This window comes from Lutjanus erythropterus, chromosome 21 (genome assembly GCF_056507025.1).
Source record: "Lutjanus erythropterus isolate fLutEry1 chromosome 21, fLutEry1.hap2, whole genome shotgun sequence".
In the NCBI taxonomy this organism is placed as follows: Eukaryota; Metazoa; Chordata; class Actinopteri; order Lutjaniformes; family Lutjanidae; genus Lutjanus; species Lutjanus erythropterus.
This window is the reverse complement of record NC_139337.1, coordinates 25,221,573-25,246,063: the sequence shown is the minus strand read 5'-3', so window position 1 is coordinate 25,246,063 and position 24,491 is coordinate 25,221,573. Positions and strand designations below refer to the sequence as shown.

At 38.0% G+C, this 24,491-nt stretch overlaps 3 protein-coding genes across 3 annotated transcripts in view; 2 read left to right on the top strand and 1 right to left on the bottom strand.

Moving 5' to 3' along the window:
- Nucleotides 1–4,551: 4,551 nt before the first annotated feature.
- On the bottom strand, nucleotides 4,552–12,390 carry ralaa (RAS like proto-oncogene Aa). Its single transcript, XM_084710367.1, has 5 exons — nucleotides 12,191–12,390; nucleotides 7,934–8,186; nucleotides 7,611–7,819; nucleotides 5,902–6,076; nucleotides 4,552–5,799 (listed from the first exon to the last, which is right to left on the bottom strand). Exons 2-5 carry the CDS (start codon nucleotides 8,045–8,047, stop codon nucleotides 5,677–5,679), a joined length of 621 nt encoding a protein of 206 aa, XP_084566493.1. The 5' UTR covers nucleotides 8,048–8,186; nucleotides 12,191–12,390; the 3' UTR covers nucleotides 4,552–5,676.
- On the top strand, nucleotides 12,003–20,079 carry med1l (mediator complex subunit 1-like). Its single transcript, XM_084710368.1, is given in 17 exon segments — nucleotides 12,003–12,172; nucleotides 13,567–13,658; nucleotides 14,801–14,876; nucleotides 15,394–15,448; nucleotides 15,628–15,807; nucleotides 15,809–15,853; nucleotides 16,025–16,096; nucleotides 16,197–16,271; nucleotides 17,023–17,099; nucleotides 17,295–17,357; nucleotides 17,519–17,633; nucleotides 17,752–17,876; nucleotides 17,975–18,087; nucleotides 18,204–18,402; nucleotides 18,508–18,603; nucleotides 18,816–18,918; nucleotides 19,631–20,079. Coding segments are annotated over 17 exon segments (1,845 nt in total). The 5' UTR covers nucleotides 12,003–12,171; the 3' UTR covers nucleotides 19,989–20,079.
- Nucleotides 20,080–22,245: 2,166 nt separating this feature from the next.
- LOC146307733 (F-box/LRR-repeat protein 7-like) overlaps nucleotides 22,246–24,491 on the top strand; it is a 38,136-nt gene continuing 35,890 nt past the window's right edge. The window contains exon 1 of the mRNA XM_084746963.1: nucleotides 22,246–22,717. Coding sequence (XP_084603089.1) covers nucleotides 22,681–22,717 — 37 coding nt within the window. The 5' untranslated portion in view covers nucleotides 22,246–22,680. The remainder of the gene's footprint in view (nucleotides 22,718–24,491) is intronic.

Genomic DNA, 24,491 nt, shown 5'->3' with positions numbered 1-24,491 from the left:
CACTTTCTAATAAAATATAGAAATGATCTTCCTGATTCCTGAGTATTCTGTGATACCAGCACAAAGACTATTTTACATTTATTCATTCCCATTTACTAGAGGAAGATTAATCTACAGAAAACAGGTTTTAATCTTTATTATGGGGAAAATGATCCTGACATGTCGTTATTTCAAATCTTCTCAGAAGTTTCATATCCATACGTGAAAATGGTCTCAAAGGAAACACAATGTTCAAAAGTTTATGCACAAAATGAAACCCTTCTTTGAAACGATGAAATGTCTCACACATCAGAAGGACATCAGGACTATTGTCATTAGCAGTGCCTTAAACCTCTAAGTTTGTTTGCCTGGACGTTACCTTCAGGCAGCATTGTGCCGTTGTAGAGCAGCCTGTGGGAATGAATGTGTTTCAGAGTGTAAACATATTTCAGCAAACTTTACAGCAACAATCTGTCAAACCAAACTACCACAAACCCTTGCCATAACAAGGCAGTGAGTCACATTTCAGGGTTGATCATTTGTTATATTTGCGTTATTTGGTGTGTGTCGTTCCTGATGTACAGTATAATGCCACCACTTGTGTTGCTGCTCACTGCTTTTAAGTTAAAATAAAATAGCTATCGATGCATTTCTTGTATTATCTGAACAGCACATAAAACTAAATACACAATCTCAAAAATGTCATGGTGGGAATCCATAATGGTACAGTGTTACAACTTTTACATTTTAACAGTTTTCCTTTACGTTATGATCAAATAAAGCACATTAAACTATTAGAAATGAAACTTTACTCATCGATTAATGTGCATTCATTTTTTCCTCAAATTGTAAATTGACATAAAGATTTGTTTTCAGACCATTTTTGTGGAGAGAGATGATGGAGCTGAAACATGTGAAGAAGGCTGCAAAAAGGGATTCAACATGACCTCTGGAGTCATGTGACAAATTAAAACACTGCTATTACTTTAATTAGGACACTGTCTCTCTTTTAAGGGATTGCATCATAACTGAGGACATATTGTGAGTGTTAAGGGCCCAAAATGGTTGTTACCTAGTAGCAAGACTGTACCATAGAGGCTTAAAAACCTGTTTTTTTTTAAAATATGTACGTACCCCATTTCATCTTGTTACAAATTATATTCCACGTTTTTTGTGTCCTCTTATGGTCATTGAATACAGTCACACACCTCTCCTATTTCTCTACAGGTTTTTAAACCTGTTTTTAAACACCTCATTATGTGGAAAACATTAATAAATAAAAACATTAATACATTAAAACAACAGTATGTTTCTAGTAGTCTTGTAACACAGTGTTCCCCAACCCTGGTCCTCAGGGCCCACTGTCCTGCATGTTTTAGATGTTTACCTGCTCCAACACACCTGATTCACATGATCAGCTCGTCATCAAGCCTCTGCAGAAGCCTGATGACAACCTGATCATTTGAATCAGGTGTGTTGGAGCAGGGAAACATGCAGGACAGTGGGCCCTGAGGACCAGGGTTCGGGAACACTGTTGTAACACTCAAGTAGTACTGTTATGAAACAGCACACAGCAACATATCCACCTTTGCACTATGGTAAATCAATACTTCCCCCTGTCCTTCTCCATGACATTGGCATAACCATGCATTAGTAGGACCACATATGCAACACAAAGAAACTGTGTGATTGTGTAAACGCAGAGATAAGCTGTTTGTGCTTGCACGCACACTACAGTGCAACAAGAACAATCTACTGCAGTCACACTCTGCCTTACGAATGTGGTAAAACCTGAGGTAAAGTCATAAGAAAATTAATTAACAGATGAAAAGATATATCTGAGAATTCGCTGCTTGGATAGTGTAACTAATGGTGTAAAATTCTTTAATTTCACGGTTCCATGTTCCTCTGACGTAGAAAATCACAATCAGGTGGGATTTAACATGTTCACGGACATATGAGCAGCAAAATGTGAAGAGTCGAGCAGTTCGGTTTAACAACCCAAGCCGAGACATGAATCTTCACACAAAGAATATCTGGATGCGTTTGGAAAATGTTATTAGTAATATCCACTTTATTTGCCATTTCCAAATAACTCACAAAAAATGAATTGAAATGTAAGCTTCACCTCTTGCATTCACAAACAGATAGGCTACATTAGTGGTTATGTTCAAAATAAGTAAACATGAAGGAAACATTTAATCGATGGCATACATACAACCATCCAATCAAAGACATAGATATCTTTTTTTTTTTTATTCCAAGGGTATTTATATAAAAGGCAAAAACAAGTTATTTGAATACCCAGTAGGACAGTTTGCTCATAGCTTTCACACAAATATCTGTTTTAGTATCACCCCTTAAATCCTGCTGAAAATATTTGGGCCATCAAGTCTATTAAATTATACATGAAGACAAAGAAAAGTAGTAGAATAATTATGAATGTACTTCTGGAAAAAAAAAGCACTGAAACAAGAATTAGACTGTGTAAAGCCAATGTTAGAGTAAGCAAGCACTATGGTGGTCACTTTAAGTATAGTAGCGTCTGCTGATGAAGACACACAGCAGTTAATGTAATGGCTATAAGCTAAGGAAGGTAATGCCATAACAGACTGTGATTCTTACACTGTAATGTCAGTTTCTGCGCCTGTCGCTGCCACTTTCAGGGGTGTTTCAATCATGGTATGGTGTACTGGAGGTTAGCCCTTAGAACATAATAACCCAAACTACTTTCCAAACATTCTGATGCCATGGGGTCCTAATATTTTGGGTTCAAGTTTGCTTCATCTCGTCTCACACTCCTATCTTTAAACTCTAACTCTCTCTACTGTGTGCTTTTCAGTTAGCAAGAAATACCTCAAATATTCTTCTGTATTACTGTCTTTTTGTACAATGGACACACTTTATTACATGACAAACAAAGCCTATAATCAAAGCCAGGGGTTCTTTAGTGTTTATGTATTAACTCAGAGGTTCAATGAGGAAGTATTTTGAAATATAAAACGGTTCACTTCAGTCTCATTAAAAGCAGTTTACAGACACTGACAATGTTTCGATCTGTTTCCAGGTTTCTTATTCTCGTCCTATTTGCAATTACGACAATCATTTTTGCATAGACTCCAGTGTTGGGCATCCTATTGGCTGAGGAAATCCTTTAATGTAAATGGTGAGCAGTTGCTGTTAGCAACACACGTTTACTCTTCTGTTAAAGGGACAGTTCATCCCAAAATCCAAAACACACATTTTTCATCTTATCTGTACTGCTATTAATCTGTCTAGATTGGTTTGGTGTCAGCTGAAGAGTTTTGGAGACATCAGCCGTAGAAATATCACTTTTCTCAAATATAATAACTAGATGGCCCTGAACTTGTGGTGCTCAAAGACTCATCAACAGCAATGTCTTTCAAGAAATCAAGACCAAGTTACTCAAAATAATCCACAGACCTTGCTGTGAGCTGTTTAATGTAGGAACTATTTTATTTCTACTAAATGCTTACTTTATCACAGCGCAGCTGGAAGTGTGCAACTACTCATGGACAACAGGCTTGTACTCATGATGTAGTGGCACGCATGCAACATTAACATCCTCAAATGTCTTGTTTTGTCCTACTACTTGGTGCTACTTAAGAAACCAGAAAATATTCACATTTGAGAAGCTTGTATCAGAGAATCTGGACTTTGTTTTATCAAAAAATCGACTCACAGCAATTCAGTGATTATCTAAATAGTTGCCCTAATGGTTGATATCTCCAAAACTCTGCAGTTCACACTCAAACAATCTAGGTGGATAAATAGCACTACAGGCAGGAGGAAAAATATTTTGATTTTGGGGTGAGCTGTCCCTTTAAAGACTTCAACTGGATCAGAGTGAAATGTGACAACAACCTCTGGATGTTGGTCAGACTCATAATAATCAAATAAGTTATTTTAAATAAGTTAGTAGTTTTTGTGGTTAAAAAATAAAAGGTGGCTCAGTCATAAAGGGAAACTAAGAGAATGGAGGAGCAGATTTCACAGTGTGTTTTGGTCTAAAATCATGTATCACATTCTCATTTTGCCAATTTATTTTTACACTGCTTCAATCTTCACTTGCCAGTAAAAGCATTCCTACATCTAAACCAAAAGAAAAAAATGTGGGAAATCATTAAGGTGTCCTTATAGCTTTATAACACCAGGTAGCCTTACATAAAAAGGTAAACAAAGCAGAAAGTCAATGACCTCTAAACTCTTGGCAGCCTAAGATTACAGGCAAACAGGAAGGGTTTGGGAGGATTATTCACATTCACAATTGACAGAGAGGCAACAGTGATGCACTGTACATGAAATACTAAATTCCTCATAACCTCTCATTTCTTCCCCAGGCCATGTAGAATGAAATTCCCCTTCAACCTTTGCCACCATCAGTTTTACTTCTCATGCTCACTATAGCAAGTTGTCACTTCCATTTATAAGTGGGCACTTGTTTGTACTAGCTAGCATTTGTCTTTGGTGACTGAGAACAACCTTTTTGGACAGGTATCACCTCACTTCTATCAAGCCTGCATCCATTTTTTTTAATTTAATGCCTTAAAATCATCTATCCATTAATTTATTCACACTTAAATCCCTATTAAGAAATACATTTAGGTTAAAAAAAGAGAGGAATACAAGGTTGGTGATTAAAAGTCTGAGCCAGGAGAAGTAAAATTGGCAAAAGAAATCTTTACATGACTGGAAGCTATTCATTTGATCAACTTTCGGATGTGTTCAGAGACAGCATGTAAAGGATGTAGTGTTGAGGAATCGCCTTTTATCAGAGCACCAGGGATTCCTTTGTCGCAAATAAAATAAAAGGCAATGAAAGTCATTAGCCGAGTGAGGTAAAACTTCTGAAATGTTAGGTCTGAAAAAAGTTCAAGTGTTGTAAAGTCCCTCACAGGTTTAAGGGTAATGATCAATGTCGTTTGTGCATTCTGAAAAGACTCGACAAAAGTGACGCGAAGGGGGAGAGAAAAAACGGAAACATTAGTGCGCTTATCTTACACTGGTTGATATGATAGAGGAGAAGAAAAGAAAAGTTCACAGATAAAAATAAGTGTTCATAACCATACCACGTAGTAAAATCGAGGTGTAAAACGACAAATAGGAATGGCATCAAATTTCGGCTCTGGCTTAATTGACGCAACAATCTTTTCAATTAAAATGCTTCGTAGATTCACCAGTGCAATGTACATTTCCTTGGTGGCACTTGATGAATTCTGGGTTGACACTACTTACTTACATTTCCTACCCAAGCTCCAGTTACATCCTCCCCGTTTAAACCTTGGCTCTGACACCATCATTTGTATCTTTTCTTTTGAACTGCACAGTTGTCTGAATATATTATACACATCGAACTTTACAATGAAAGGTTTTTTGTAACATTTCAGGGCTCAGCCTCTTGTCAAGCTTAGGCCTAAATTAAAACACCACCCATTTATTACACTCTGTAATGTGGTCAGAGTAAGAGAGAGAGTACATAAATTATTTGGAGTGTCAGCACATAAAAAGTTAGAGCTATAAATGGTGTATGGAGTGCCACCTTACTACTCCCTGACACACGGTCAGATGTCCTGTTAGCCAGGAACAGAAAGTCATGGTCAGGTATGGGCACAAAATAAATGCAAAAGTCTGAGAAATGTATATGTACACAAGCAGCTATCCTGCTCTCTCTTACCACTATAAAATACAGCATCTCTCTCTAATTCTCTTGGCCAAACTTTTGCTTTTCTTCTTCCCGTTCTTCTCTTTGCTGTCCTCCATTTTCCTCGCCCGGATCTCTCTCATCAGGTCGAAGAACACCTGTTAATTAAAATACAAAAAATAGCGGGGGTCACATTTCTTTGTGTGTTCAGTGTCAACATATTTAACCAATGATGCTAATCTTCAGTTAGACAAACGCACCTTGTCAACATTGGCACGGGTTTTGGCAGAAGTCTCCACATAGCACACGCCCCACTGCTCAGCACGCGCCTTCGCCTCGTCTGCGCTGACCTGCCGTCGGTCGTCCAAGTCTGATTTGTTACCGACCAAGAGGAAGGGCACATTCTCATCCTCTTTCACTCGCAGAATCTGCTCTCTGTGGAGCAGGAAATGTCATTCAGCCATGAATTATGTAAATAATGAGACTACTGCCTGCTAAAGTAGCCTTAAAGGGATAGTTAGGATTGTTTCAAGTGGAGTTTTATGAGGTACTTATCCGTAGTGAGAGTATTACCTACAGTAAATGGTGTTCGGCACACTCTTAGTTTGGAGAAGCAAACGGAAGTACCAGCATGGACGACAAGCAATGTACTGCTGTAGACAGGATCAGCAGCTAAACATATTTTAGCCTCCTAAAAAGGCCCACCACAAACATCAATATCAGTTTAAGTTTACACTACATTTAGAACATTTTCATCACTTGCCATCGGACAGCCCTTTCTCATATAAAACTGAAGCAGCTATGCCCACTTCAAAGCCACCAAACTCCTTCACACAAGAACACAAACAAACTAACAGATTGAGACAGCGGTAAACCAGCAACTCCCGTGTTCTGTGAAGTAAAATTACTTTTTTGTCAAAACAGTCTGATTGCTTTGGAGACAGTGACACAGCGAGTGACATAAGTTGTCTGACAGCGAGGTGAAGAAGTGAAAATGTTCTAAATCTGGCGAACACTTAAACTGATTTTGTTTTTTAGATGGGCTGCCGTTTAGCTGTCTAAAATACATTTTGTCACTGACCCTGTCCAAAGCAGTACATTGCCTAGCTTCCTACATGAGTTTGCCTGCTGCTTTTTCAAGCTGAGAGCATGCAAACTGCCATCAACTGTAGGTAATACAATGACTATGCACTTAAGTCCCAAATGCACTGAAACCAATAATTGACACATGTGAGTCGGTGCACTGCAGGCGTTAGATTTGAAATGCCAACACCACAGAACCACCAGTATTTTGGAATAAGGTCACAATTTATACATACTGGTTTATTTGTGCAGTATTATTTTTAAGAATAATGTATTTCTTTCATAAAATATTATTTCTTACCCTTTTTCAGGTCAGTCTATATAATGGCGTCATACTGAATGGTGTGCAATAATCATCTTTTTCAAATTTAATTTGAAAGGCCAAGATAGAAAATCTGAAGACCAACATACACCAAGGAGATGACGAGGGAGAGACGGCACCTGGATACTTCACTAGTAAACAGAAATATACAGGAACATCAAGATTGATGCCCTGTCAGCACCATCTTCTCTGTTTAGTACTCTCCAATGCATGTACTATGACAACAGGAAGAAAAGCTTTGGTCTTCATTTGACGCTCTAAGTTCAAAACAAGATTTGAGCGGAGGCGTCAAGGCAGTCTGACACGCCTAATAACACTTTTGGTTCAGTCATTTAAAACAATAGGTGGAAGTTTTCAGTGCATTTGGACTTTCATACAACCAATACAAACTAACCCTTTTTAAGTATAATGTGAATGAAGTTAAAATATAGAAAATACAGTTTAATGATGTTACAAAATGACAGAAAGGCATGTTTGTTTCTTTTAAGCAGGGTAAAAATACCTAATGGTCAGTGTCATTAATTCTAATGGATGGGAAACTGTCTAATTGAAATGCTACTGGACCTGAAGTCTACTGTTGCTGCAAATGATTCCAGTTCTGTGATGGAAAACACACAGAGGAAGCCCTCGCCACTGCGGAAGTAGTTATCCCGAATGGCTGCGTAGTCTTCTTGTCCAGCTGTGTCGAGGATGTCAATCTGTACCTCCTCTCCGTCCAGCACCACTTTCTTCCTGTAGCTGTCTGCTTTGGTGGGCTCGTAGTCTTCAACAAACTATGGTAAGAGAAAAATGAAGATTGTGTTAACAACAGTGGTTGACTTGGTCATCCATTATTCCCACAAAGAGACACAATGTGAATTTTACTCGCCGTGATGCGAGTTGCTTACCTCATCATACATGAACTGGAGAGTGAGGGCTGATTTGCCGACTCCTCCACTGCCCACCATAATCACTTTGTGAAGGGCTAGAGAGTTCTGCCCTTTTGGCTTAGCAGCTGCCATGGCTCTGTGTACCAAGAGATCCGAGTGTAAAAGGGAGGAAGTTCAACGTGGAGGCGGATGTGGAGGGGAAGATTGTGAAAAGAAGACCGTAAAATCAGTGCGAGGATTCCAGCTGCAACAAAGGGCCAAATGATAATTCCTGGGGAGAAAAAAATTTGAAAAAAAAAGAGAGAGAAGAAATCCTAAGATGTTTCATCATCATTTCCGTGTCTCTAGATTCCATTTCTGCAGCTAGATTGCATAGCCATCATTGTGTCTCATAGCAATAAAATGAAACCACGAGAAACTGCCATTACATTACGAATGTAGTGCTGAGGATGATTCTCTGTACCTTATGTTAGGACTATAGAAATATAAAATGTGGTAATGACCACTGGCACTAGATTGATGAATTAGAAACTGCTTCATAGTCAGTATCATTCATTCATTTTTCACTCCTTCCTGCACCTATGTGACCGCAAAAAGATTACATTTCCCTTAATAAAGCAAAAGTGAACACTTTTCTTTTACTTAATTTTTCTTTGTTACGACAAAAAGCAATAAAAGCAGTATTTCCTATTATACAATTAGATTACATTATGCAAGAAATAGTATTTGTGTGATTCTTCCTTTCAGACATTGCAGGAATATAAGAGTGTGAAGGTAAAAAAGGTTGGTGCATTCACAGTCAGTGTTACAGATCAGCAAAATGACAAATACAGAGCCAGCTTGTGCAATACTGCTACAACTAACAATTATTTTCATTACTGATTAACCTGACTGTTTTCACAATTACTCAATCACTCATTTAGTCTATAAGTGGTAAAAAAAAAAAGTAAAAAATGCTCATCATAATTTCTCAGGACTCGTCATTTACTATCATAAATAACAAAGTAAAGCTGCAAATACTTACATTTAAGTAAATGTTTTGACATTTTTGCTTGGAAAATTACTTAAACAACTAATTGATTATCCAACTAGTTTGCAACTAATTTTGTTTTCATCAACTAATCCATTAATCAACTAATAATTGCAGCTCTAATGCTATTTTACAGCCATCTTTAGCGTGCCGAATGTCAGACCACCGCAAATACATTTACAACCTGTTTGTGGCATCCTCAGAAAACCTACCAATGACATACAAATACTGTACATCACGACAAACAGTAGGCAAATTCCAACCAAACCCAAGAGGAACCTGTGGAAGCCATTTAGCACAAGAAATATAACTTTTTAAAAGCTTCTGGGTAACATCTGGCAGTATTTTCCAAACTCTGACAGCAGTGGATAAAATCTGACACATGCCGAAGCGATTTAGTGGTCAGTTTCCCATACGAGACAGTCCAAGAAGACTATGGGAATACCATGATGTCCTGAAGTGCGTGTTAATGCTCTTTCCTATCGCAGGCCAACACAGACCTCTGGGGATCAGGGATAAAGATGGGAATGCAGCCAATAGGTCATTATACAAATTAACAAAAGGGGGTCTGTGCACTGAAAGCCAATACTACGATTTAGTGCTGAAGGAAATATCCTTTTACCTTAAGCATTTAAACCTCCTTAGTAAGGAAATATACCTCTTAACAAATAGTTTTAAAGGGACAATTCACCCCAAAATCAAATATATCTTTCCCCTGGCCTGCAGTGCTATTTATCCATCATTTCCCCTGTGTATTGCAAGCCCAGTGGCCCACCAGGCCTCAGTTATACTTGTCAACACTGAGACCTCAAAAAACACAAGGAGTTTCATAGACGTTCTTTCCTGCATCCCGGTGACTTTAAACAAATGAAAATGGAATAATACGTAATGTACAGATTTTTTTGCAAACAGATGCCAGAATATGACTTATAAATGACAGTTGTTAGCTGCAAAAACACAATGGGACCACAGCATTCAGCGTTACCAAGTGAATTTCAAATTAGATTACAGTAACACAGAATATGAATATTTTACAATTATGCTGCTCTTAGAAAAAAGGGACCCTTTTCTTCAGAACTTTGGTGGTGTGAAAATCTCTCTTAAATCTGGAGAAACTCGGGAGAATTGTGACCCCTGGAGAAAACTGGGAGAGGGCAATGAAAACGAGTCTCTTCTGGAAATTTCACTTTCAGTAAATGTTTGTCAATTTAAGAAATTAATATACAAGTCAAGAAAATCACAATTTAATTTCTTTTGCTGTTGTTGAAACAGTATTCAAAGACTGTACATTGTCACATTCTTTAGAAAACTATACTATAGTATAGTATAGTATATATAATATGCATATTGAATAATTACTTATTTATAACAAGACATTACTTAGAAATATTTCTAAATATCTAGTCAGCTTCTAGCACCAATTTAATCCAGGGCCCTATGGAATCTGTGTTATGTCTTTTTTAAATTATCAATTCTGTGATTACTGACCCGATTATGTTTTCACAAAAGTTAAAGGACTTGACCTTAATGCTGCCATCGGTCTGTCGCTGGCCAGCACCAGGCACTTGGCCGCCAGCCTCCCTCAACAGATACCTGCCACCAACCATCTTTGCTGGGGGAAACCCTGTAGATTGTTTTCATGTGAGTTGCCAAGTTTCAAAAATATCAGCTATAGACGTGTCTGCCATCTGAATATAATGGAACTAAATGGCAGTCAGCTTGTGGTGCTCAAAGTAACAAAAAAAAAATGAAATGAAACTCAGAGGTAACTCTTCCCAGAAATCATGACACAATTACTAAAGATAATCCACAGACCTTGCTGTGAGTAGTTTCATGTACTACTTTCTTTCTATTGGAAAAAAGAAAGTAGTAGGTAAAAAGAAAGTAATTCATAAGTGAAACTGTTCACAAAAAGGTCTTTGGATAATGCCAACTAGATTCACAATTTTTGAGAGAAGCAGGGCTGCAGAATATGGTAAAAGAATCATGTTGCAATTAGTCTGACTGAAACTGCAACTGATATATACAATGCAAATAGTGAGAATTCACTTTTCTTCATAATTTTCATTACTGAAAATATTATAAAATATGTTAATATTAAAAATATTATCATCGAGATGATGTGACACTTGTTGGCCTCTGTACCAACCAAACATGTTTTCTTTCATCTGGAGACCAAGAGCACTACAATACTTCATTATAAAACTGTATTCTCAAACATTTCTCCTTTATCTTATAACTGCAATTTAATTCTGCTTCAGCAATTTGGATACTGCACTTGGCCATATTGCAGTTTTGATAATACTGCAATTAAATGTGCAGCCCCAAAGTGAAAGCATACATCTCTACAGCTGATACCTCAAAAACTGGGCAACTCACACTAAAGCAATCCAACTGGTTAAACAGCACTATACAGGTCTGAGGAAAACATGTATTTCTGATTTTGAGGTGGACTGTCACTTTAAGGAGAGATTATGTTCATATGTGTCCGTATGTAACATTTTAAGACACACGAGGCATGTTCAAGTGCTTAAAACGTTCAAAATGTAATAAGAAAAAGACATAGAAATGCTATAACGACAACTATTTGCCTGAGGTTAAATGATGACCTCAATATAGGGTGTAGCTGTAATTAGATGTGTCATAGTCGCTTAACACAATTATCTGTAGATCATGAAATTGGCTCTCAATAACGTTAATAACACTGGCACGACAAGATTATAATAAGATGGTCTTAACTGTTAGCTGAGCAGGTGTCAATTTCACCTCATTTTTCACAGTAAGACATGGCTGAAATTGCACATAAAGATGCGCAACACTCTAATAATCACGTTAACTTAATAGCAAGTTAGCTGATGACATGTCAGCTGCAGGTAAACTAAGCTAGCAGGTTGACTTACAGTGGGCGATGCGGCTAACAAGCTAACTAACCCACCGAGCAGGTTAGCATCACCTGGCCGTTAATTAACATTTGAGGAAGTTCAAGATGAAGGCAGAGACTCATGTAACGCATAAAAGCCAAATCTTTAAAATCAGATACCCAGCAACAGATGTTCGGTCGATCCCTTCAAACTCAGCAGCTTCCTCGCTAGCCAGCCAGCCAGCCAGCTAGCAAAAAGGCTAGCAAACGATAACAAGCAGCTAATCACAACTAAATGATGCGACGTTAAAAAAAAAAGGAGAGAGCACACATGACCAGCAGCAAGACTAACAACAACAGCGTTTCAGTGAATAACATCACCTACCAGTAAATTAAACAGTATTCACCCTGGCACGACGTTTGACGGAGGTTGAATTATGGTGGCAGAATGAAAAGAGTCAGCTAGCTGCTTGTTAGCTCATGGCTAGCTCCCGAGCTAACTCCAGAGACTCGGCTGGTAGCTGTTAGCAGCAGACTGACTGCACGTCCTGTGGGCTTGGCTCCGTCTGACAACGCCCGCCCGCCTGGGAGAATCAGACAACACTCACGTTTACTTTTTGTCTAAATCTAACACTAATTTACCACTAATAAAAAATACCAACAGTCGTGATAATGAAATAATTTCTTAGTTATTTTGGTTATGTGCCCTGTGGTTGAACATAAAATGCAGATTAAGTGCAGTGGGTTTAACATGCCAGATAATTGAATAATTAGTTAATCCGCATAAATGTTTGCACGTTTGTTCAGGAGGAGACTCCTTGTCAAGTCAGCAAGAGTAAAATAGACTTTGAGGAGGCAGGTAATGTTGTTTTATTTTATTTTTATTTTTTAAATAAGCAGCTGAATGCTTACATTTTTAACATTAATTAGTTTAGTTTACTGCATTTAGAGAAGGGACGATGCAAATTCATAAATACTCAAAATAAAAATGCTAGAAAGGCTGTTTTCATCTGTAGTCCCTAGCCAAGGTGTTAAAAAAAAAGCGTCCTAGGACTGAATAACTTTATTTGTAACAATATGATACAATTATTTTTGACATACTGCAAAAAAAAAAAACCCTATTAAAATCATAATGATGTGATTTGTTGGGGTCTGTACCAAACAAAGGCCAGGACATCTCTGCAGCACAACTATTTAATTATAATGCTGTTTTTTCACACAATTTTCCTGTGCCAGAAAAATTGCATTGATTTGGGTACTGCGCTTGTGACTGCAATATTTGACCTCTTTGAAAAAATGCTTGTCTACTGCAAAAATATACTTTAAAATTACCTAAAACTATGTATTTACTTAAAGCAACTACTAGGAACTTAAATATGTTGTTGATTTTGGAGGCCCCTGTGGACAAAAGTGGTTGTTTCCACTGAAATAGCCACAAAAAAATAACAAAAATGAAATTATGTAAAGAAACAATCTCATCCTGCTTCATTTAACTGGCTAATGCACTACTCACTTTGCCTGGGAAAATGTAAAAACAGACTTATTTCAGCTAGTTTCACGGAGAATCCGACCCAGTGGCAGGCATTAAAAACAACCATTATAAAAATATAGAAACAGCCAGTCATCTTGCATAAGGTATTGTAAACTTATGTAGTTAGGTCATATTGAGGCATCAGTAATAAATTAAGACTGTTTCATAACCAGATAAAAAAGCAGTAGCTTAATGTTGTGATATTTTTTCCTCCCTTTTTAATGCTTTAGTGATGAAGGCAACAACCATAATGTCTGACCTGCACTTGAAATTTGCAGAGAAGACATGGAATGAAACATTTCAGCTCGTCCGAAGATGCATGGTAAGAAAAAATCCAGTAAACATTACCTCACATGCATGCTGTTTTCATCCATGTTTGTTTGAACTCCCTTCTCTAATACCACAGTGCAAATCACGTTGATCATACAATATTACCTTTGACAGGGTAATTTGAAATCCCTCATTAGTTCTGTGCAGAAAAGGGTGATGATTGCTTAAATAAAAGTTATGAGACTAATCACTGGGTGGCTTCTCTCTAATATGATGATGTGCTGCTAATCAGGAACTGGTGTGGTGATGCACTGAGAATGAGATCATCCATCCTGGAACACACGAGTCTTTGTTGTCAGATCAGCAGTCTGTGCATTGATGGTGACTTGGATTCACTTCCCGTCAAGTTGCTTGTTTTTTAGGTTGCCTTATGGCCTTGGCTTTGTTCCTAGTATGTTTAACATTCTCCTGTTTGGCAAGGCGATCACTATCTGTTGGCTTCAGCCATTTGCTTTTGCAATATTGACGCCCATGGACCTTTTTTATGCTCAGTTCTTTGGAAGATGCTCCATTTGCAGATGTAAATCACTACGCTACAGGTTTAGGGGTCCAAATGTGCAAAGCCTTATAGATACAGATGCCTTTTAAACTCAGGAAACAGCCTGCAAAGTGCTTTTCTGTGCATTTAGCACTCTTATACTGTCTTGTATGCTGAGGCTATGAGAGGGTGTGTTAGTTTTCTTAAGATTTGTCATGGGTGGAGCAGCGGGGTAGATAATACTTCTGGATTAATACAAAGTGGAGCTTGGCAGTGGTCAGTCTCTGGAGTCTGATAAAGAAACTTGATTACTTGGTGGTCTGAAGTGATGTGTGGTCCAAAGGGATCAGGCAGCTGGGGCTGGTCGTGCAGTCTCCTGCCAGCAGTGATGCTGAAGAGGACTTTTATAGGACCAGGCAAGCACTGAGGGCAATGCATAACGCTCAGGTACAGCAATGTCGCAGCCTCGCCGGTTTTTAAAAACATACCCATCCCAGTGTGCAAAGCATCCAAATGTCAACACTTCCCTTTGCAATGGTGTCATGCAGTTTGTGTGTGGTGGGATGGGCGGGAGGACCAAGGACTGTTTACACAAGGGCGACTTTGCTGCACAACTGCTCCATTGTTGTTTTTTTCTTCCCTTTGTCCCCCAATAGGACAAATCCAGAGATGAATCCAAACCCTGTGAGCCGTTGGTTAGATCCCTGGAAAGGCTCCAGGAGGTCTTTAATGGTAAACAGACAGTATATTAATGGTTCTGTATGTATTTTAGTAAAACCACAATTCCAAAAAAAGCTGGGATTTTGTGTGAAACATATATAAAAACTGAAAGCAATAATTTGAAAATCATTCTCACATCTATTTAAATGAATAGTGTTTTTTTTTTTTTTTTTTTTTTGTAAATATGTACTCAGTCTGAATTTGATGTCTGCAACAAGTTAAAAAAGTTAAGACAGGGGCAATAAAGTTGTAAAGAAGTTGTGGAATGCTCAAAAAACACCTGTTAATAAGGTTAATAAGTAATGTGATAGTATTTTACTTTGGTATTAAAGGGGTTTCCTCAAGGCTTAGTCATCCACAAGCAAGGATGATGTGAGGTTCACCATTTTGTTGTTGAGTATAGGTCAGAAAAGTTTTTGCAAATCATTGTATTCTGTTTTTGTTTGTTTTACATAATATCTCAACTTCTTTTTTACAATTAAGATTGTTCATGTATTTCCCTTTAGTTATGAGTCTCTGTGTGTTTCAGTGTCTTCCATGAACACCATGAAGTCTCGTCTGGAAATGACCGCCAAACAACAAGGGTACATTTTCTGTCCTTGTCGTTTGCGACATTGCAGACTTGCTGTGATATTTGATTTCACAGCTCTACCAGATCTCCCTTTTATCGTTTTATTTTAACAGTTTCCTCATTATAGCACCTTGTTTCTTTTCTAATACGCTGTGGCACACATTTTTTTCCCCGACACTCTCTCCTCCCTAGAATGGGCTTCCACATCACCGAGGCCACATGCTACCTGACAGCAGATTTGTTTTACCTGGAGGTGGTTTTGCTGCCATGTGGCGGGGTGGAGGAGATAAAGGTGGCCCCACATGGAGGATCCCCTGTTGTAAGTGGACCGCACTGTTCACATTACTCCTCTTCGCTCTGCGTGATAATAAAATGAGATTGTCTTGCAGCACAGCGAATCCCTTCTTCAGCTGCTGAGGTAAGCATTAGAGAGACGGTAAATTCAAATGGTGACATCTTGCTTACAATCAGCAGCACTTTTATAGCCTAACTATAGATGTGAAATGACAGAGCTGTTAAATGATTACCTTAAGATATCTTTAGATGGTGGTTGTACTGTTTTTTCTTTTTTTTTTTTTTTTTTGCACAGGTCAAAAAATTTTGCTGAGTTCTCCATGAAGTTGTCAGGCCTCTGCAGCCAGTACAACATGCCTGGAGACAAGTACTCTACCTTCTTTTAAATAACTTTTACCTTTTTTATCTTTAATCTTGACCCTCTTGCAGTCATTTAGCTTTTTTTAATGTGTCTTGTTTTGTTTCAGTGAAATCAAATTAAAATTGTTTACATCTCTTCAATGCCTCGGGAAAGACTTGCAGCAAATATCACAGTTGCAGAGGTAAGAGACATGAAAACAAAAATGTCCAAAACCTGCGCTGATTCGTTGATTCATTGATTGGTGAAGAAAATAAATTGGCAATGATCGTTTGAGTCATTTTTCGAACAAAAATGCCAAATATTTGCTGGCTGCAGCTTCTCACATATGAGGACTAAAATGCAAAATGATGTAAGGACATCACTTTGAGTTCTGGCATTATATGATGGGCACTTAAAACTAATTTTCATAACCACTGATTCCCAACTTGGGGGTGCCGGTCCCCACTAGGGGTCGCCAAAGCTTCACATGGGGTCACAAGACCTTATGGATTTTAAGTGGTGTAAGAAAAGTTTTAAAAAGATAAGTAAACAGTAGGCCTATATCTCAGTATTTCATTAATTTCCTGTGAAGAATGAAATTGTTTTTTAAGTTTAAATTATTAAGAAAAGTACATTGTTAAACAACTAAAGAGCTATTAGAAGTGTCAGGAAGGAAAACAAAACACACTAAATTTGTCCAGAAATAAGCCTGTTTATCATGTATGATTGTTAAAAATAAGAAATAAATAATACAGACATAAGATTGTATTCAAAGTTCCCAAAAATATCAGGAAAACTCATCACTGATGCAAGTTTCACAGGAAATAATCTGCTCAAAATTCATCCCATTTGCTCGTTTTAAACAAGCTTCATGCAGTTATGAAGCTGTTATGCGGGTTAATTGTACAGTTTAACGGTTGTCCTGCATTATTATTCATTATTATTATTCTCAGGGTGCCAAAGGACTCTGACCTCCAAGTGGACATGATCAACAATGGCAGGATTGGACGTCTGATAGCTGGAAAAGAAGGTACAGAACACCAAAAAGCCAAAACAGAAGTTGTGCATACATCGTCTGTTTTTATGCATCAAAGTTTTTTATCCTATCATTATTTTATGTCTGATTTTATTTCCCCTGTAAAGCACTTTCAGTTGCTCTTTTGTGTGAAATGTGCTGCACAAATGTTTAATAGCTTTTTATTCAGTTTTTAATTTATCATTCCAGATTGCCCTCTGACCATCCAGTTCTATATCAGCCGGGCTAATGGCACGAACACTTCAGATTTACGTGAGATACCAAACAGATTGAGTTTTGGCCTGGTGGTGAACTGACATAGTTTACTAATAGACCTGTTAAATGTTTGGATGCATGACGCACATTCCTTCAAAGTCTTTAAAGGACCTTAACTGTTATAGCTTTTCCTGAGAAGCTCTTGTTTTTTAATGAAGAAATGACAGACCCAGTCGTCCAGGCAGCCCAGGTGACTGTAGGTGCCAGTAATGTGACTCACAAGCTTCAGATGGTGTCGGTGATCCCTCAGCCTGCACAGCTGGATCCACGGGGGTAACATGTTACCGTTTAATCCCTCGCTCGACAGGATGCTCTTCGTTTTGCATCCCACTGTGAATGTGAATGTCAGTGCCAGCGGTGTTAAATCTGGTGAAATTGTGTCCTGTGGCAGTGATCCTGTGTTCCTGCCGCTTAGTGAGGCTCAGTTTGAGACGCTGCCGGCCTGTTTTCTCCTCAAACTGCAGCCAGCGATACCAATGATGGAGTATTTTGTAAGCAAGCTCAGCCAAATTACAGGTCGGGCAACTTTGCAGCATAAATATTAGATGAAACATGTTCAAAAATTCTGTTAGAACTCATATCACATGCTCTCTTGCTCTTCCTCTGTTATATAGGTGTGACGATACCAGATGTTGACCTGCAGTGGGCACCATTACCCAAGCTTCTGATTGGGCGTGCAAACAGCCACGAGGAGACAACAGATGAGCAGGATGCTATTTTTACAGTAGTTTGTATATTTAACACATCTTTTAAGCTCAACGTGAAAGGTGATGGGGTTCATTCCAAACTGAATTATTAGATGTACTGACATAAAAGGATTAACTACTTTTTTTTCCTGTCCAGCCTCTTTCTGGTGGTGTGATGCACAGCTATGTTCTCCCCGGAGCTGCATGGGAAGTGCCTGCCCACAGAGGGACTGTCGTGGACCAGATTCCCTTCACCCACCCTGCCCACATCCCGGCCCTGCTGGAGCTGCTTCGACATCAGTGTGTCATCAACACCCTGCTGAGGAGCTGTGTCATTTCTCCGCGTCCCAGAACAGGCAGGACAATTTTTATATTGCAGAATATGTTTAAAATGGACAAAGAAATGCATGCAAAGTCGACAGGAAGATGAAAACATTTAATTAATTGGTGGATTGTGTCAGGTTTGGCTTGTGACCTGCACTTCGAAGTCCTTCCAGAGTCTGAGACGAGCTTCTCTGTGACCTTCCACCGACCTGACACCGACTCCCTCGCCGTTTGTGAGCATTCACCACAGAATATTTTTTATTGGGGTTTAAGTATGTTTAGACTAAGCCCGAGAGCCTCATCATGTAAAAAAATGTAAACTTTTCAGAGTCAACATCTATGGCCTTTATACAGTTTTGGCTTGGATTTTTTTAGAGTATAGGGTATATAATTTAAGATAATGACAAACAAACTTTATGACTTATTGGTGCTTTTTAATCCACAGTGCTGGTGAACATATCTGATTCTCGTCAGATTAGCTGCACTTTGTTTGGAGCAGGAATAGGGGATGCCTCTTTGAATGAATACTTTTCTACTGTCATGACGAGGTATGACTTTCTAACTATCTCCCCCCTCATTCTTTACAGTTTTAGAGAAAGCAAGAAGATGCTCTGGGCCTCCCGCCTGTAGAGGGATCAACATCTTTGATAAAGATTAAGATTGTGATTGTTTTCATACACAGCGGTGTAAAACACATTGACTCAATAGTTTAAAAATGTGTTTTAAAAATGAAAATGATGCCAAACACTATAAAATTTAATTTAAAAAATCTGGAGAAGAGATATCAAGTGAAACATAGAGGATATATAGAAAACCATAGTCTGTTGCAGGGTGATCAGTGAGAGACGCACTAGGTCATTTTACACACAACAAAATCATACACAGGTATTATTATACACTAGTTAAACATCACACAGTTGGATGACAACGAAGGGAAAATTATTGCTTGAAGTGTCAAAAGAAAGCAGGTACTTTTCTTTATTTATTGTGGAATTGTTTTGTGGTTTCTCCTTTCTGGGAACAAGTAGTCAAATATCTTGGTGGGTCTCTCCTACCACCAGGAACAGAAATTTGTCGGCAGGCTTTATCTGTCCAAGATCTGTCCAAGTGCCTTTTTTATATCGTTAATAGCAAGAACTAATGATCAGAAAGTTTTATGAATTGTAGTCTAATTTTTTGATGTACATGAAGAAATATAAAACAATGAAAGTATCCCTCCTCCCTTAAAAAAAAAATTTAAGAAAATGTCTCTTGTCACAGGTCTATGTCCATTCCCGTGACCTTGAGGACGTTACACACAAAGCTCGAGGAAGTCACCTCTGCTCCAGTTTCTCCCCGCCGCCCGGCCACCACAGAGGCCGAAAATGACCACTCGGCTCCCTCGAGCGCCGCTGTGACCGACGCCGGCGGCGCCTTGACCACTATCTCCCGGAGTGCATCTGTGCCAGAGGATGGCTTCAGCGTCTCTGGTTCAGCCTGCTATGCCATGTCTGTCACCAAATCTGAGCTCCTTCCTGAAATAAACACCAGTCCTGCTGCCAACCTTTACCCGTTCACTCCTGTGGGTGTGTTTCCACACTGGATGACTAATAACAGCCAACTGTCAGAGCTCATCTGAAACTCTATGAGCTCAATATGTGACTCGCTAAAGTTTAAGCCTTTAATATGTTTTTTTTTTTTAGACTTAAATAAATGTTTTGGTAAAGAAAGGGATTGCCGTGAAACATGTCATGTGTAGCGTGTGTTTGGTCATTTTCAGAGTTTATTTTTGAGTTTTTTTTTGTTTTTTTTTATTCACTTTAGAAAGCTGAAGTGTTTCTCACCATGCATTCCAGTGTGGCAGAGACTGCCGGCTGTAAAGGTTTGAGGTTTGGCATTTGACCTTCCTCAGACAGCCAAGAGACCAGTTGATTGGTACCATGTGAGCCAATCAAACACTGTTAAAGAACACGATGCATTCTTGACGGCTTGTAAGAGTAAAATAGAGATCAACACAAACTAAAATAAGAAATAGGTCAACTGGATGCATAAATAATATCAGGGGTAGGAGTTGATTGTGTGGAAATATTAGATGTGCCATGACTTTTCCCTTTCAAAGCAACCTTTTTTTTTCTACAATAACATGGCAGTTGGTATGAAAGTGTCAGAGTTAAATACTTATTTGGAATGGAAACTTCCAATACAGCATCAAATGCATTTTGCCGTCTCATACCAGAGAAGCAGAATCCGCCTACATAAAACTCCATCATGCAAAATTAGCTGAAGTCGTAAAGAAAAGTGACCTTTTGAGAACAGAAGATTTGAGTTAAAACCAGCGGTACAATATTAACTTGTATATCATTAGAGAACAGAGACCAAAATACGTCCATAGATCTACGGTCTGTGTGCATTTAGAAAGGAATTTCCACATGTATCGAGAATATTAAGTCAACTGTCAGCAGCAGACAACTGGTTTTGTGCTAGTAGATATCCAATGACCTGTATGACTGCTATTCATAGAAACGTTCCGACATGTGTGGTTGAACCATTCTCTTCTTTCAGCAGGTTTATATCCTCAGAGATTATCTGTCCTCAGTGTTTGGTTCGGTGTGAATCTCTAAAAGTCACCTGTGATGATGTTCTATTTAAATATTAATGAGATACATGACGGTCAGAAGATAACTTAATGAGAATGAGGCTGCTTCCATTCAGTGAAAGTGGTGGAAGAAGTATTCAGATCTTTTACTCAAGTAAAAGTAGCAATACTGCAGAGTAACTAGTAAATGTTCTAGTACAAAAGTATTAGCATCAAACAGTCATCATTCTTAAAGAAGAGATGTTCTGATATTAATTTTTACTTCCAAATACAGATTCCAATACCTGACCTTTGTGTATCGGCTGAATACCAATACCAGTGCTCAAAAATATATATATTGTAATTTACAGCTGTATAAGCTACTACTAACCCTGTATGAATGTGATGATTGCTCAGTATTAATGTACTAAAAACAGAAAATTAATTGGCAACTATTGTCATAACTGTTTCAGTTATTTTTCACATGAAAAGCTCCAGAAATGTGACGATTTGGTGCTTTTGCTTTTAATAGTTTCAGTCATTCCAGTTTATTTTGTTTGTACTATTTGTGGGACAAAACGAGCATTGTGACGGTGTCACTTTGGGTAAATGTGAAGACATTTATCACTGTTTTCAGATCTGTTATAACCCTGATGATCAACTGGAAAACCCTAAAAATATCCACCAGATTATTCCATAATGAAAATAATCATTCATTCTGATACAAAATAGTTTTAAAAAAATTGCAACCAACCAGCTACAACAGTAAAATCCTGCTTTTGCATGAGTAATAATCTAATTTAATATATAACAGTATTATTTTATAATGGCATTGACTACATTTACTTACATTTTCTTGATTATATTAACATATAACTTTAACATTGTTTTCAATGCAGGATTTTAGATGTAGTATTTGTACTTTTACTTCAGTAAAGGATCTGAATACTTCCTCCACTACTGCTGGATTATAATTAGTGATGCATTCATGTGTAAGCATCACTAATGTTGCAGCTGGTAAAGGTGGAGCTATGATTTCAGCTACTTTACATACTGCTGCTGCTACTACTACTACTAATAATAATAATAATAACTGAAAATTAAGTGGTAACTAATGTTCTAAAAAGTGTTATTTTTGCACCAATGTCTATTTTTCAAAGACTTTGCATTTTAAAAGCAACAAAGTATAGCAATATGTTGCGATTGCAGAGTATGTGAGTCACAGTCCCGGCCTGTCTCTTTGGCTTATCTTTTTTTAAATATCCACATCTCCTCTGTGCTCTGGTCTGCGGTCTCTTTAAATCCAGATCCAGTGGACTGGAGCTGCGCGTCCTCCTCACTGACTCGTCTGGCCGCTGTGATTGCCCGCACTCAGCCTGATAAACAGCTGCTTACCATTTAGAGCACTTACTTCACTAAAGTTTTCCCCAAACTCCTCGAATCTGGATTCTTTTTTTTTTCACCCCCTCTTCTTCTTCTTCTTCTGTGTCTGTACAACATCGCCGTGCGTCTGTGGATGTTCAGATATAGAAAGTCTGCACCGCTGGAAGCTCAAGTCCGGATTCTAGGTTTTTGCGTAATGCTGAGGCGTCCTCTGTTCAACATCTGGATTAACTATTTGGAGTCAGAGCTAGCGGCCCTGCTCAAAACTCGGACTGTCTTGCATATCTTTATGGAAACACTGCCCTTTTCTCTGGAATTTAACCGCTTTTGATAAACTTTAAAAGTTTTGCGCGTAGATTATGTATTCTTTAAAATGGGTGCGAACAATGGAAAACAGTATGGAAGCGAGGGTAAGTGCTCTAATTACAACTTTGAAGACACGTTTTATTTGAATTCCACATAGAGGGAAGTCTATTTTTTATCTAAGTAGACTCCACAAAGGCTGCTATGTTGCCGTTAATTGTTTCTCACTGGTGTCCAGAAAACAATGCAGCACTTTCTTGGAGCTTCCTTTGAGTTTGAACATTAGTCAGCTAGCTTAAGACTAGCTCTATTCCCTCTATATCTTTAATTTCCTCATAAAAGTGTGGTCTCTCTTTGTGTAGAGTTGAAGTTGCGCCGACCACAATTCAAAAATCTTCACATTTTGAGGATATGTGATTATATGAGGCAGATTGCAACGTTTGACTTTAAACTCCCTACTTTTTAAAACTTTTTAAAGATGTGCAACGTTTGTATTCTTCATATAAAACAGAGTGACATCTGGTGGTCGTATTTTACACCGTTAAAAATGAAGTTTTCTTACTCTTGGCCGACAGTATTAACATTTGAAGTTAACAGTCCAGCCACCTTTCTGTCTCTCTTTGTGTAGAGTTGAACTTACACCAAACTCCATTCAAAAATCTGCACATTTTGAAGACGAGTGAACGATATGGAGCAGAGCGAAACGTTTCACTTCATCTAGTTTTTATACCTTTTAAAGATGAGCAACGTTTATATTCTTTGTATAAAACTGAGAGTGACATCTGGTGGTTGTAATTTCAAATCTTTTTAAAAAATGAAGTTTCTTACTCATGCGCCCACAGCATAACATTTAAAACTTTCAATCACTTTTCTTACAGTAAGTCCTGTCCTCCTTTATGTGGGTGAATTTACACCAAACTCCATTCAAAAATCTTCAAATTTTAAGGATGTGTGTCTGTTCTGGAGCAGATAGCAATGTTTGACTTTTACTGCCCTACTTTTTATACTTTTTAAAGATATGCAACGTTTATATCCTTAATATAAAACAGACAGTGACATCTGGTGGTTAAACACTTCTAATTAAGTTTCTAACTGTGCTGTATAACATTTAACAAAGTTTAAAAAAAGCAATCCACTCTAGGTATTGTTTCTCTTGTGTAGGAATATTTAAATTCTGAGAAAATGTGAATTATATGGTGTTGATAGCAATGTTTTACTTTAAATACATTTTAAAGATGTGCAATGTGTATATTCTTCATATAAAACACACAGTGATATCTGGTGGCCATTTTTAAAATACTTTTAAAATGATGTTTCTAACTGTACAGTATAACATTTAAATTTTGTGTTAGTGTTGGCTCTCTTTGTGTAGAGTGAATTTATGCCACACTCACTTCAAAAATCTTCATATTCTGAGGATATGTGAATGATATGGTGTTGAAAACAATGTCTGACTTTAATTTGCCCACTTTTTATACTTCATAAAGACATGCAGCATTTATAGTTGCATGCATCTAACCTTACAGTAACGTTTGGAGTTAAACAAAAAGTCCAACCATATTCTCTCCAGAAAATTAACTTTTATTGTCTGTTTATCTTCAGTTGAAGCATTTTACACAGTGCTGTAATACAACTGTATGAGGCAGCATGTCTTATATCTTACATTGGTATTATTTCAAAAGCATCAGCCTCTTGTCTTTCAGTTCGTAGCAGATGTGATGTTTTAGTATGTTTGAGTCAAATCTCACCTCACATAATCAGTCAAAAGCAGCTGACTTGGCAGGGCAGTGAGTTCATCAGACAACTCCAAGTAGCTTAATTCATGGCAGGTTTTTGTACAGAGTTTAGTCCTCCAGGTTTAATGGAGGTGGGTCAAAGGAC

Bases quoted from the DNA above. Each gene is read 5' to 3' on its own strand.
- ralaa (XM_084710367.1), bottom strand. From the start codon at position 8,047: ATGGCAGCTGCTAAGCCAAAAGGGCAGAACTCTCTAGCCCTTCACAAA. The intron at 7,820-7,933 runs GTAAGCAACTCG...CTCTTACCATAG, and splicing joins TCCAGTTCATGTATGATGAG to TTTGTTGAAGACTACGAGCC. The intron at 6,077-7,610 runs GTCCAGTAGCAT...CCTGCTCCACAG, and splicing joins GCAGCAACAGTAGACTTCAG to AGAGCAGATTCTGCGAGTGA.